At 41.5% G+C, this 14,720-nt stretch overlaps 1 protein-coding gene across 1 annotated transcript in view; it reads left to right on the top strand.

The window, feature by feature from the left end:
* DECR1 (2,4-dienoyl-CoA reductase 1, mitochondrial) overlaps positions 1-14,720 on the top strand; it is a 52,809-nt gene that overhangs the window by 14,124 nt on the left and 23,965 nt on the right. The window contains exons 2-4 of the mRNA XM_018576278.1: positions 6,462-6,667; positions 7,448-7,505; positions 9,521-9,607. Of these exons, the coding sequence (XP_018431780.1) occupies positions 6,462-6,667; positions 7,448-7,505; positions 9,521-9,607 (351 nt within the window). The remainder of the gene's footprint in view (positions 1-6,461; positions 6,668-7,447; positions 7,506-9,520; positions 9,608-14,720) is intronic.

The following is a 14,720-nucleotide window of genomic DNA, read 5'->3' on the forward strand; positions in this document are numbered from 1 at the left end:
GCAGATATGTGTCCAAATCATGTTTTTTTCCGGGGGGTGGGCCCTTTATGGTTTTCTTGCACCGGGGCCCTGAGGGTTCTAGTTACGCCTCTGACCCAAGGCACTGCTGGCCACTTAGACTGAAATGCTGTGGCGCTTCTAGAATACTAAGTCGAGAAGTAAATGAAGTAGGCGCATGTCTTCCGTGTGATTCCTACTTTTCACCGTTTCTCTTTTCTGTCTTCCATCCTCTGGCACCATTTTTCCATTTCCTATTGCACTTAGTTTTCTGTCCCAGGCCAAAGAACTGGAACTCACAAAAAGTCCACCTTTGCAATGCCTCTCCTTACACTGTCTGCACCCTAACTATGTCACATAAAAGTAAGCTTAATTTTGAAATGCCTTCTACTGGTCAAACAATCTGCTTTTGTAATATAGCTGGGTCTAATATAACATTTTATGGAACAGTGGATTGGTAAGTGGCAGACTTAACTGTAGCTTCTTAAATTCGATGACATGGCTGAAATTGGATATTCAATGCATTCTCGTTGACTTAAAAATTAGTACTGTAGAAACCAAATGTTATAAAACAAAGCTAATGTGTTTGTCTGGAGATTCAGTCTTTGGGTGATTACTATATTTACTGCAAAGAAGACATGGGGCACATATTAGACTTGAAGACAACTGAATATAGTAAGTCCCCTACATGTGAACGAGTTCTGTTCCAAGAGCATGTTTATAAGAATAATTTGTTCAGAAGTCCAATAAAGTTAGCCTCGATACCCAACTAATACAACTGGCTATATAGTGCTGTGCTGTGATCGGTTTAGAATACTTTTCACACAAATAACAAACAAAGAAACGCATAAAAATATAAAGAAAACATTTTTCATCTTACAGTACCTTTTTGAAACTGCATGTCCTGGGCATCGGGAGATAGGAATTCCACACCCCTTCTGCCCCGAGGCCGGGTCTCGGTTGGCCTTGTGGGAAATCCGGCCCTGGACGGAGGGCAATCTGGAAAGTCACTCATGCCTGATGTTGATGGCACAGGTTCTGGTTCCTTGCTGGATTTTCAATTCTATCTACTCTCTTGAGAAAAACGACCCAGTGATGTCTGGGTAGTATCTCTTTTTTTTTATATTTCTCGTCATAGATGACACGATAGCACTGGATTGCATTCTGAACGGCTGCTGCAACCTTCGTGTACCATTCTACAAGGGTGAGTCAAAAATGACCCGCACCTAATTTTTTATTAAAACTTCTGTTGGCCGCACTGTCTTATCAGCGCTTTCTGTTCAAGGCTACGGTCTCCCCAGTCACTGCTGTGCAAGTGTGAACGTTTTATGTCTGTTCATTTGTAACTGGGGTGCGAGGAAAAAATGGATGCCGCCACTTGTGATTTGCACAAAAGAAGAGCAGTGTGCTGTGATTCGTGTTTTGTGGTCTGAGGGTGTGCCCGTGTGCAGTATGGAGAAAGTGTTTTGTCGCAAAGAAGTGTGTCTGAATGGATAGAGAAGTTCTAGGAAGGTCGCACAAGTTTTAACCATCAAGAAGGAGCCGGACGCACGTCCACGGCTGATGACAATATTGAGTGTACAGATAAAATGATTCTGTCGAATAGCTCAGTGACATTGGATTATGTGGCAAACCATTCGCAAATCTGAAAGCAGCCCTTATAGGACGAAGTTTCACCTCTGATGAAGAAGTGAAGACAGCAGTGATTTCATAGATCGCAGCTCAGTCTAAAACTTTTTTTATTGAGTGAATACGAAAGCTTGCTGACAGGTGGACAAAGTGTATTCAAGTGCCTCTTAAAATGAAGAATATCCTCTTGCCATTTCTTGCGTTGTGAATCTCTTTGGTTCTTCAGTTACTTCTTCTTCCTCTTGACTCTCCTCGTCCTTTCTCTGGGCCTCCAATTCCATCAGCTCTTCATCTCCTCGTGTTGTACTGCAAGGAGTTCATTGAAGGTGTTCTCACCGAGGATCACTAAGATGCTGAAGAGCTCTTTGTACTCCTCTTTCATTTTTTTTTCCCCCCCTCCTTACTGATCTAACTTCGGTCTGGCATCCTCCTTCCAGTACAGTCTTGTCTCATCCACATTAAACACCTGCTCAGGTAAATACTGGCCTTCATCATTGATTTCTCTAAGCATTTCAGTAAATTCCTGGACAGCTACCGTATCAGCACTCACCACTTACTTTTACATTGTAAAGGTTGGCTCTAGCCTTGAACTGATGAAACCAGCCATGGCTGACCTTGAAAGATGGGCCTTCTGAATCTTCACTGTGCTTCTTCAAGTCTTTATAAAAGCTTTCTCTTGAATCAGCATTAAAGGAGAACTATGAGGTGAGTGCTTCTCGCTCTCCTCATAGTTCTAGCCGACCTGTGACAATGAGACTGTCACAGGTCGGCTCAGTAGATCGGGAGGTGAGCGAACACATACCGGTGTTCGCTCACCTCTCGATCCTGTCACGGCTCTCTGCCGTGACAGGGGGAGGGCTGGATTGCCCCCTCCCCGCTCCGATCCTTCAGCGCTGACTGGCGCAACGTACGAGGAAGGGGTCGTGTACAGCTGGCTCTGCCTCTTAGATAGGCAGAGCCAGCTGTCACTCACGCAGCTGGGTGGATCCAGACATAATTGTCGGGATCCGCTTCAGCTGCGACGTCTCAGTATACCGCGAGCAGTAGCTTGCGGTATACTGCGGCGTCTCAGTATACCGCGAGCTGTGGCTCGCTGTATACTGAGCTTAGGGTGACGGGAGGACGCTAGTTTGTGTCCTCCCATTACCCTAAGGAGAACTATGGGGAAAAGCCCCAACCCTATAGTTCTCCTTTTAAGCTGAGCGGGACTCAACGCTAATACTGCATCCGCACACTGAGAAGTTTCTCCGTCTCCTCCATCACTTTTCCACTCTTCTATATCATTTTGGACATCATCGGCACAGTAGACTTCACATGTTCCATGATCTTGTTCTTTGAATGGTGCCAATGGTTGAGCGAATCATGCTATAAGAACGAGTGATGTCTACTATCTCTTCTACTACCTCACTCCAGTCTCTCAATTATTTTTCCTTTTTGTTTCCATTGTTATCGTTTTGGCGCGTCTTAGCATTAGCAGTACAAGCTACATCACCGCTGCTTTTACACTTGCTTCCGGACATCCTGGGCTAGATTCTGTACAGTAAAGTACACAAAAGCACAGCCACTTGTAGCAGACGCATGTACATGGCAATGGCCGCAAGACACGTGAACAAACTTGCATGATTGTCATGTGAACGCACGTTCTTATCTTTGAAAGTTCGCAACTTGAAGGTTCGTGTATAGGAGACTTGTTGTATATAGCCCCTTTGTGACTTCCTACAAAGTTACAATGTTGCAGTCTTAAGATTGAGGGGGATCATCCTTGGAGCAGACTGATCGTATCTATTTGACCTAGACAGAGACACACCACTGGGCCTCAAAGAAAATATATAGGTAAAGTTGTGAAAGATACAATTTCTTATATTATGGCATGTTAGGAATTTCTAGGAGTTACTGAAAGGAGTTAAATAAGTCCAATAAGCTGAATGGAGTCCCTCTGCAGAAATGCAAACCCACACTTTTCAATGCTTGCCCTACAATCCACGTATGTTTCCTCACAGTGAGGGGAGCACTACATACAACATTCCCTTGTGAGGTTTGTAGGGAGTTTAGGACCCTTTACCGCTACAGCAATTATCTTTGATGTGATTTAGGATTATTATCAATTTTTTTCTCTACATTTTCAGCAATTGGAGTTTCAGCTTGTTTTGATCTAATTATGAAGATGAGTCTTACATTATATGTCACTGGAAATTAATACAATGGATAACAGAAGCGGCCTTTTCATTTTAAATTTGTTAGACGTCAAAACCAGCATGCTGTCTTGTTGCGGTATGACACCCGTGCTTCTGTATTTAAATACATTTAACACTAACCTTGGCATTTTACATCCTTTTAATATAGGGGCAGAATGTGCAATGCTACTACCACCATTTTATTCTATAGGGTCTTGGCATTCAGAAAATATATAATGTTGGGGGGTTTTAAGTCATTTTCAGGCCTAAAATGTGGAATATAACATGGGTGCAAAAAATGAAAAAAGGGCCTCAGTCATGAAGGGGTTAATTTTCAACATCTCAAGTCATTACACTTGTAAATGATAAGACAGGTCATTTCCTTCCACCTCCATATTTGCATAGACGTATATAATGTAGCAGCTAGCAAGAACCTATGACATCTGTTTTTAAAATGTAATTAGATTGAAGAGAACTTTCTCCTGAGAGAAATACTGCTTCTGAAAATGCTAGTTGCCTTAATGCCACACTAAGGGCTTGTTCACACCAATTGCGTTGCGTTCTAGAGCGATAGCTGCTGGAACGCATCACAATCGCTCACAAAACTTCCCCATGCATTCTGGGGCGGGAGGGGACGTGGCGGTGCATTGAATTTGCCTGCGTTCCGTTCCACTGCAAACGCAAAAAATAGAGCAAGCAGCATTTTTTGCGTTTGCAGTGGAACAGAACGCAGGCAAAGTTTTAAAAAAAAGGGAGGGGACGTGGCACCGCCACGCCCCCTCCCACCCCAGAACGCAGGAGGAAGTTTTGTGAGCGATTGTGGTGCGTTCCAGCAGCTGCCGCTCTGGAAAGCACCGCAATTGGTGTGAACAAGCCCTAATCCTTTGACTTGAGGAAAGTCTAACATACTGATGTGGTTAAGGAGATCTCGCGTTTCTTACTGCTTGATGCACATCAGTGACCTTAGGCCAGGCAACTAGCATAAATGAGTAGCGGTCTTCACCTGTATAGTTTGTGAAGGGTTTTCCTTTAGCATAATTTAATACATTATTATAGTATTTTGACCTTAGTAGATTTAATCGCAGTCAGTGAAATTGCATATAATTTTAACATAATGTAAATTCAGAGTGCAGCAGCAGCAAAATGTTAAAGAGCTCTGGGGGAAAACAAAAAATCTTAACTCTTGTAGTACAGGGGTAGCTGCACTGCAAGGGTTAAGTGCTCGTTTGTGTCCAGGTTAAAAAAAAAAGTTATACTTGCCTGACCCTCGGAGCCTGCTTGATTTTTAGATTGGTCTCTGCAGCCTCTCTCACCCTCCCTCTGCTGCAGTGCTTTAAGGATCCTCGACTCATCACATTCTGTACACAGTGTATAGGACGTGAGAACGCAGAGGGACATGCCATCGCTGCTGGAGGGAGCGCTGTCAACGCTGGCCAAATCTGAGATTCTTCTTTTTTTTTTTTTTTTAAATCTAGACACAAACTAGCACTTAATCCTTGCAGTGCGGGGGTAGCCCCACTGCAAAGGCTAACTTTTTTTTTTTTTTCCTGGAGCGCAGCTTTAAAAGGGAGAAAAAAAGTGAAACCAGTTCACTGTCCAATCACAGGCTGGGGGAGGCATAAGACCTGTAAATGTTACTTAAAGCTGAACTACGGGGCATAGAAAAAAAAAGAAGACATTTGGTAGGTAAAAATGAATCATCTCTAATGATGGAGGTTCCATGTGTGGATATTACTGCATTAGGTAAAACTACTACTTTCATTGATCATGGGCACTACTGTAAGCGCTCAACTTCTAACACTGAAACCGATGGTCCTGGCTCTAGTACAGTGATGATAGAGGGTTACTCGCTCTCTGCCCTGTCCATTCACAAGACGTCTTGCATTGTTTATACTGAATACAAGGCGTTCTATACATGGGCAAGGTTGGGTAACTATGTTCATTCGTCCCTTCCCTCCCTTCATCCATTCACAGAATGCCTCATATTTTCTGAAAACAATACAAGACTTTGTGAATGGATAAAGTGGAGAATGAGTGGCCCACTATCATCTCTGTACTAGAGCCGGGACTGTCCCACTATCATCGCTGTACTAGAGCAGGGACTGTAAGTTTCATTGCTGGAGATTCGGTGAGTTCAGTAGTGTTCATGATGAATGAAAGTAAGGGTTTTACTTCTTGTAGCAGCATCACTGAGACCCCCATCATTGGAGATGATCTACTTGGCAAATGTAAAACATAATTTTTCCCGGAGTTCATCTTTAACTACAGCAGAAAAAATAATCTGTAGATGCAACGCCACCGTTTGAGCCACTCCAGCAGAGATAATGTGACCAGTGCTCAGCATTAGGTCATTATACTAACCATCGTGCGATCCTGGAGCAGTGGCTTCTGCAGTCTAGGTAATATTTTATGATTTTACAGGAGCTGGGAGGGAAATATTTTTGCAACAAGCAGCAGAGTTTTTTTTAAAGAAATACACAGCGACAACCAAATCAGTGATTACTAAAACAAGCTAATGGATTGCAGCTAAATAAAATGAGACACTTGAACTGGGGTCAGATTAATTTTGGAATGATATTCTCAGCAGTGGGGTAATGTAAAATCCATAACTTGTTTTACATCCTGTGTGGGCATCGTGGTAACCTCTTTTTATGATGTTAGGTTTTCAGTCGTGGAAGCCCGGCTTTATCAAGCGATAACAAAGACGGTCCTCAAGCCGGTTTCTTTCCTGTTCACCAGAATGTGATGCTGCCTCCCGACACTTTCAAAGGAAAAGTCGCCTTCATCACTGGTGGCGGTACAGGCCTTGGCAAAGGCATGACTACGGCACTATCTAGACTTGGAGCTGAATGCGTTATATCTAGCAGGTAATGCCCCATCCTAATCTAACCATAGACACTGGACAGCAGTCAAATATGCATGCAGGATACACCTGTCTTTCACTGTCACTGTAGGTGCAGCTCTTCACTAATAGAGGAACGGTTTGGCCGCATGAGGGTATTCATTTAAACAGCAGAGAAAAAAAGCTGTGGCTTCCCAAAACCAGCGTTTCCAAGGAGAAAATGATCCTGATCCGATTTCTAATCTGTCTGATCACTTGATCCCCTGAGAATAGCTATCCACGACTGTCTGAGGGTGCCCATTAGGCCATGGCATAAACAGCCCAAGCCTGACACCTGTACAACATGCTGGGGTGAATCAACTGGTTAGGGCTACGCTTCAGGGAGGTTGATCTCATAAATTTCCAGACTTGTTGGAATTCTCTATGCATCATGACCAGTCTTCTCTTGCTAATGAGGAATACAGAATGGAATCTATGTGGCATGTGTCTATTGGGTGATTTGTATGAGAAACAGTGGTAGGTCCCAGCTCTACAAAGGATGGGCTTGTCATTTTCAGGGGGCATCGATTTCTTATTGTACTATATTTGGAGTTGTAAACATTCCAACCCTTAGACTATGTTACAGGGCCTATACATGTAAAGACCGAGCCTTCCAGTCTTTTGCCATTTTACATGCTGACTGTTGGTCATACAAACTATTCTCAGACTGTAAGATTCGACACCTGAGCCAATATTGTTGCTGTATAACAGGATGGTTGCTATAGACCTCAAGAAAGACAAGTTTTAAATATGATTCTGTTTTCAGGAAATTGGATGTGTTGAAGGATACCGCAGCTGAGATCTCAGCGGAAACTGGAAATAAGGTAGTTTTTAACTTGCTGACTTTAATCTACTCCGTGTTGTAGGTATATGTTTTTAGACATTTCTCTTACTTGATTTTGCACGTTCAATCTGACTTGTTTACTATAAAATAAACATGCTACTACCCTTTGCACTAAGCGGTGCATTTATAACAAAAGAAAAAAAATACAGACACATTTCTCCTGTGAAACTACATGTACGTTCGTTCTGTGTGCATGGAGCCAAAAACGAATGTAATTAGTATTTGCTTTTAAAGCCGACAGTAATATCAGGAAAAATACCACAATATGGCTCTAGATGGGGCTGAAGAGCATAGGAAACGTATTTAGCACCATCAAGTGGCCATAATATGGTATTTCCCTAATATTACATTCCATTTGGAAAGAAAATTTATGTTTTTGCCTCCCTTCGCACAGAACGGATGTACATGGAATTTTGCAGGACAAATTGCTCTGCTATTTTTTTATAAATACACCCCTCCGTGATATATTTATCCCATTCATACACACTGACCCCATTCCTTCTATCCGTTCCACTTATTCTTGTTACTAATACTGGCCATTCTTTCAGAGATATATTACTCCTCACTTAGACATGTGTAGACATGACATTTGGAAAATTATTGTTTACTCATTTTCTTAATTTTCAGTGCAGTTATGGTCACCAATTAGCAAGATGGATGTCCTTGAATTAGTTTAGTGAAGGGCAGCAAAATTATTAAGGGGATCTGGAGGAACTCCGCTATGAGAAACGATAAGTAGATGCACTTTATTCACCTTGGAGAAGAGGTGGAGAAGAGACCTGTATCTCTAGCTTCAGTTCAATCAATGGTGACTGTAGCTGTGGGAACAAACTGATAAGTCTGAGGTCACAGATAAAGACATGCAGCCACAATTTGAGGTCGGCGGAAAGGAGGGTTAATCTGAAATTACACGGGGGTTCTTTACAGTTAACAGCAAAGAACTCTTCCTCAGGTAGTGGAATCAGCCGGGAGTGTTGACAACTATAAAATCTAGAATAGTCCAACAAAATCTTCACCTTTTGCCCATGCAGGGCCCTGGAGAATACATGTGAAAGAACTCCTAGACAAAGCAGAGTTACACCATACCATGTTCATGTCGGCCACCTTGCTACTTTTTGCTCCATTTTTTTTAGTATAATTTATATAACCGTTGTGACATAAGGAGAGGGGACATCATTGAGGGGCGGTATGTTTCCCCTCGCTTTCTATCCTATGTGCATGAATAGCGGAACCCTGACCAGGGTTTCGCTTTGACTTTGGGTCCGGATGGTCCAGCTCGGGCTTTGGGTCTCACCTGGATAGTTGATTGCTTGATGAATGCTTGTCCAGGTGAGATAAAAGGGGAAGGCTGAGACATGGTTTTGCTCTGGCCTGGGACTCAGACAGCCTTCTGAGAGAGCTACATGTTGGATGTGTTCATAGAGAAAAAGAACTTTGCTGCCTGGACTGTTTTTCCCAGGGAAGGTGATCCCCCATTCGAGCTATACCCCCACACCGTACAGACCACTTTAGGATCATTTCACACTGTCCGATCATGAGGGGAACTGTTCTCCTCCTGATCAGAACGGATGTAAAAAAAATAGACATTACCAGACCCATGTCGGTGTATGGGTAGCCAGATCTAAATGGACGGGCGTCAGTTTACATCTAGTTAACACCGATCTGGCACCAAACCAATATCTAATCAGTTTGTTTTTTCTGACCTGGCCAGAAGTTTTTACCACTAGGTAATAACACGTTTACTGACAGAAAGCAGGCAAAAGAGGTTGGGAATTTTAGAAGAGGTTTTTCTTCTTCCTTTTTTTTTTTTTTTTTTTTAAATAAAAATTTAGATCAGATTAAAAAAATGGAGGGGTTGGAGAAAGGAAACACAGAGGATTTGGATAGAAAAGGAAAACTGCCCTTCTAGAATGTATGATTTCTGTATAACTTATTTGGTGTAATAGAGGAATTTTGTCAGCAGCTGTATTTATGATGGTCTTTGGTGTCTGGCAGGTCCATGCTATTCAGTGTGATGTCAGGAATCCCGAGTCTGTTACAAAAGCTGTTGCTGAGCTGATTGAGGTGGCGGGACATCCAAATGTAAGTATGTTTTTCCCCAGGATGTGACTTTGCCATTTTTCTATACTCCGCTTAACCGCTTCCATAGAATAGTGTGCTGGTATTCTCTATATTGTACCTTTTAATATGCAGTTAGTAGTGTAATGCAATATATAATGTGTATACTGATGCACAATCTGATTTTATTCTACTTTACAAAGTTGTTAATGTGAGGAATTTACATAAATCTTTATAGTTTGCTAATTATATTGGTCTTAATACATTGTAGGGTTGATTTAACCAAATTACATTTTGTTCTTTTTTTCCTCTCCTCTCTCTACTCCCAGTGTTTACATAAAAGTAAAAGTTCATTGTAAAAAGATTGTACAGTCAGTTGTAACATGTTTGGTGAGCTTAAAGTAAAAAATTACATTAAAGGGTAGGGCAAAAAAATATGTAAAAGCTCAGAAGTGCCATACATTGTAGATAAATCAGGTAAGTAATAGTTCAGCAATTTGTGGTAGACCCAAAAAGTCATTTCTATGTATAGGGATGTTGGTGTTCATTGGGTCTAAAAACAGGTTGGTGTAGAGCTACTGAGATTTCGAAGTGTAGTGTTGCATCAGGAAGCAAGCAAAGAAGTCCATCAGGTGCTGTGTGTCTGGTGTTGTCACTCAAGCCTAGATAGCCATATGTATGTAGAATATCAGGATATGGTTCAGAGTACAAAGGGTACTAGTATGATAGGTGGGCAAGTAGCGATTCGAAGAGGTAGGGGGTGGACTGGAGGCTAGCAGGGGACCCTGCAGTGCAAGCACAAAAAAAAGAGTTGCAATAAAATCATTAATAGGTTTGCCATATTTTCAAGAATTTTTTTTGTGTATAAGCTCTAGTCCTCTTTTTAAGATATTTTCTTTCTTTTTTTACCACCTGTTCTAAAAAGCCTGTTCATCCCCATTAGCAATAAGGGTTATCCTAAGAAACAGAAGAAGGCTCACTTCTTGTGTCTGAAACCTCACACAGAACCATCAGAAGGTTCCTAAGATAACACACAGTGCTCTGGGAATCCATTGTCACATGTTGAATGTTTGTTTATAAAGCAAATATAGCATACAGGGAGTAAAAACAAGATAAAACATTTAATTTAAAATGTAAACATTTGAAGGGACACTGGGGCCTAGACCTACCCCTTTAGGAGTAACTGTGCGTCCTGAGAGTCCACTACCCCAGCAAGGTATGCTCACCCATCTGTGCTGCCCTGCCATCTTCCTGATGCAGGAGTCCATCCTGAGTAAGCTCCGGTGTAGGATGGTGTTGGAGCTTAACTGAGTGGATGATGTCACTGCTTCCTTCCCTTACATGCATTAGGCATGATCACTGTCACGTGGAGAGGTCACATGGTTCCCCATACCTGGAAGCCCCTCCAAAGAAGTTGGGGGACAGTTTCCTTTTAGCTCTTTTTCCACTGTAGAACCAAAAGCTCCTAATGGTAGATGCAAGTGTATAAGGCACTACTCTTTGTGCTGAATATGTTTGAGACCTGCAGCCTTATTTAATAAGCGTACAAACTACCTTCATGGCATTTAAGGTCGTTTAATTATAAAAATAATATAATTTATTATAAAAAAGTTGCAGCCGCGCTACTGCGGTAAACCCTGCCCAACCGCCATCCAGCTTGATTAGTCAGCCAATGATAGAAAGGAGAATGCACAGCCTGGTCTCTGATACCTTTCCTTTTTCATGGTCTGCAGAAGTGTTGCTCTCTACATTCTGCAGTGCTGATTGCATACCAGGACTGAGCACAAGGAAGGCACATCAGTTATTCGTTAAACAATTAATTCAAATCTAAAATGCCTTTTTTTAAACCCAAACCTAAATAATTTAACCCTTAGACACCTTGTGACTCCATTGTACTGCATCCTCAGCATACAAAATATGTTTGCTACATTTCACTTACTATTGATGAAACAATATCTACCACTACATAGAGTCCCTCTGTTTGTATCAGACATAAAGTTCTTTCAATTTTGGGTGAAGTTTTAGTGTAGTTTCCTTTTAGCTATGGTTCCCATTTTGTCCAGATTTTCCTGGTATGTGTGGTCTGTCCCTGACTTTGACACTCGTTATTTAATTCTGCACATTAGAAGAGTAAGGAAATCTTGAACACCACATGCCGCACTTTCTCATCTCCCCTGTACTACACTCCGCTGCAGAGGGGACTTTGTGTAAAGCTGGGGTAAGGATGAGCTGGAGCTGTGCGCTGTTTTGGGAATTAAGCCGCATGTTAGAAGAATGAGGAAAACTTTGCATTTCTTGATCTTCCCACTACCAAATTCTGCTGCGGAGGGGGCTTGGGTTGGAGGTGATGTCAGGAGTAGGTGGAGTCCTGCAGTGTTTTGGTAAGTGAGCTGCAGAAAAGGGTAGCTCCTGGTATTGGGAAGCGCTGTGATGGTGTATACTAATGTGGATGGAGTGCCATAAAACTGCTGTGTGCTGGAATAAGTTGTAATGCAATGCAGGATGTGTAAGATTCATGCTGTGTCTATGAGGGTAAAGGTGTAGGAAGGTTTACTGGATACAGGTTATTGGAGCCAAACGTAATCATCAATGATGTAATGGATTGCGGGGGCATGCATGCCAAGATTCATGGGCACAGCAAGAACTGAAGCCAGTATAATATATGTGTGAAAGGTACAGCTTCTTGTGTGTTAGATGTAAAGGGGTAAAGGGCATAGTGTATACATAGTCAGTTTGAAGAAAAAAAAAACAAGTCAGTGGAGTTCAACCAAATAAAATGTCAGCCCAGTGTAATGGGGCAGAATAAAATGTATGCTATTTCTGAGGGAGCCTCTCATAATGTGTGGTGGGCAGTACTTCTGATATGGGGTACAGGCTAGAGCTGCAGCTAACGATTATTTTCAAAATCTATTAGTTAGCCGATTATTAGGTTCGATTAATCGGTTAATCGGATAAACAATAAAATAAAGTTTAAAAAAAGGCTCCAGTGATGGGACTACTAGTTTTGTATTGAGGTTGTAGTCCATCACAGGAGCAAGCTTGGAGCGGTGGAAGTAAAAAAGAAAGATAGTGTGGTGTGATATATACAATAATCGATTATAATCGATTTATGTCGATTAGTTGTTGCAGCCCTAGTACAGGCATTACTCCTGTACTGGGCCCGGCTCTCAAGAAAGAGTGTGTGTTCATGTACGTAAACAGTGAACACTAATGCTGGGGGATTATCATTGATGTGGCTCCTTTACTTTGCTATTTTCCTTATTTGACAAGCCTATATTTTGTTTGCAAACCATACGTCTTGAAGTGATGCCCTCTCTTTTTTTCCTGGCCTTGCCTCCACGTGTTGGCTGCATTTTTCTACTTGATACCTCCAAGGTGACCCTCCTGACTATGCAGGCATATGTTAGTGCTTCTTATTTCAATTTTGTTGGGGGGGTTTTTGTCTTTATACCTTGAATGTTTGCCTTCTGGTCCAAAAGTTTGTGACCAATTGTTTGAGGGGGTCTGTTAAAAAAAAAATATGGTGTGATTTTGTGGATGTGGCTACAAATTGGGACATGCTTTTGTGGGTGTGGCTGCAAGTGGAGGGTGGATTTGTGGGTGTGGTTAAACGTAGGCATGGTCAATAGGGTGTCCCCGGATTTGATAAAAAAATCTAGCATCCTTTGAGGTTGGTTTGACCATAGAAGACAATCAAGATCTGCATTATTATTATTGTTATTATTATTATTATTATTACTATTATTATTATTATTATTACTATCTTCAGGATTTCTCTGAAGACCAGCAGACATCCTACCTTGCCACATTCCATCTGCATGTATTCTCCACATGTCTTTTCTCTGTCTGTGGTCTCCACATCTCTTCTTTCTGAACTCATTCAGTCACTTTATCTCCTGCTGGACCTGAATTGGTAACAGATGTATCCCATCACTTCCCAGTTCCCTTTTAGTTCTGCCTTCTGAGACCTTCTCTTTCCCCGATTATATCTTCTTATGGCTGCAAGCTTTGCATTAGCACTGCTCTATTAGCAGCCTGCCCGGGAGTCTGATGAAAGCAAATGGACACATCTCGTATTAAGGTTTTCTCACTATGCTGTTTGAAGTATAGTGTCCACTGTTTAGCAGGCAAGCAGGAGAAAATAGAATTGGACATTGATTTTTATCTCGCATGTAACCCTTGAAAGGATTTCTTTATATGAATATGAAAACTATGTGCACATATGCACTATGCTGAGCAGTATTTCAGGCCTGGAATCTTTTTATCTAGTCGCCTGATATCAAGAATATTACCAAAATTTTAAAGCGGCCCATATTGCATAACTTTAATGCAATAGCTAAATTATTGAAGGTGGTTTCCACTTGCCTTAGAAATCCTGTTCATCTCAAGTGCATCTTCCTTTTGGAAATGTTCTGTTATGCTGGTTAAAAATCAATTTTTCATCCCCAGAGAACATCATTCACATCATTATACACATTTTACATCATTTTTATGAACTGATTTATGTAGAAAGTTTTATACCTCTCATGACAACATGACAAAATATATAAATCTTTCAAGGGATTATCGGAACAGAAGTTATTACCACCAATAGATATTAAAAGCAGATCTGTTTTAAAAATAACTAACCCCCCCCCAAAGTTGCACAGCATACTGTACTATATGTAACTGCTGATGCCAATGCTTACTGCCCCCAGTACTGTCTGCTGCTTTGATCACTTTCAATATTCTGCAATGATCTGTGCAAATATAAATTTTTCCCTAAAGGCTAATTCCCATAGGTGGATTAAGTCTTTTAGGTTTCTTAGAGTGTCACATGATTCCTGATATCAGCAGTTTATTTGAACCCCGTCATGGTAGAATACATTGTCACTTCCATTTACAACTTTTAAATTGTCCTGCTTATCTTAAATTTCCATTGCATGGTAAATCACTGGTCCAAAACAGTTAGGGCTCTTTCACACGTGCGTTGAGACTTGCCCGCACGATCAACGCTTATTAACGCACCTATAGCGTTAACAAGGCATTAGCCAGGTGTTTGCAAGGTGTTAGGGAGGCATCAAAAACGCTAGGAAAATGGCCTTCCCCAAAAAATTATGAAAAATTTATAAAATAATAATTAAAAATAAAATGTATA

This window comes from Nanorana parkeri, unplaced genomic scaffold, assembly GCF_000935625.1.
Source record: "Nanorana parkeri isolate BGI_ZX_2015 unplaced genomic scaffold, ASM93562v1 scaffold62, whole genome shotgun sequence".
Taxonomy (NCBI): domain Eukaryota; kingdom Metazoa; phylum Chordata; class Amphibia; order Anura; family Dicroglossidae; genus Nanorana; species Nanorana parkeri.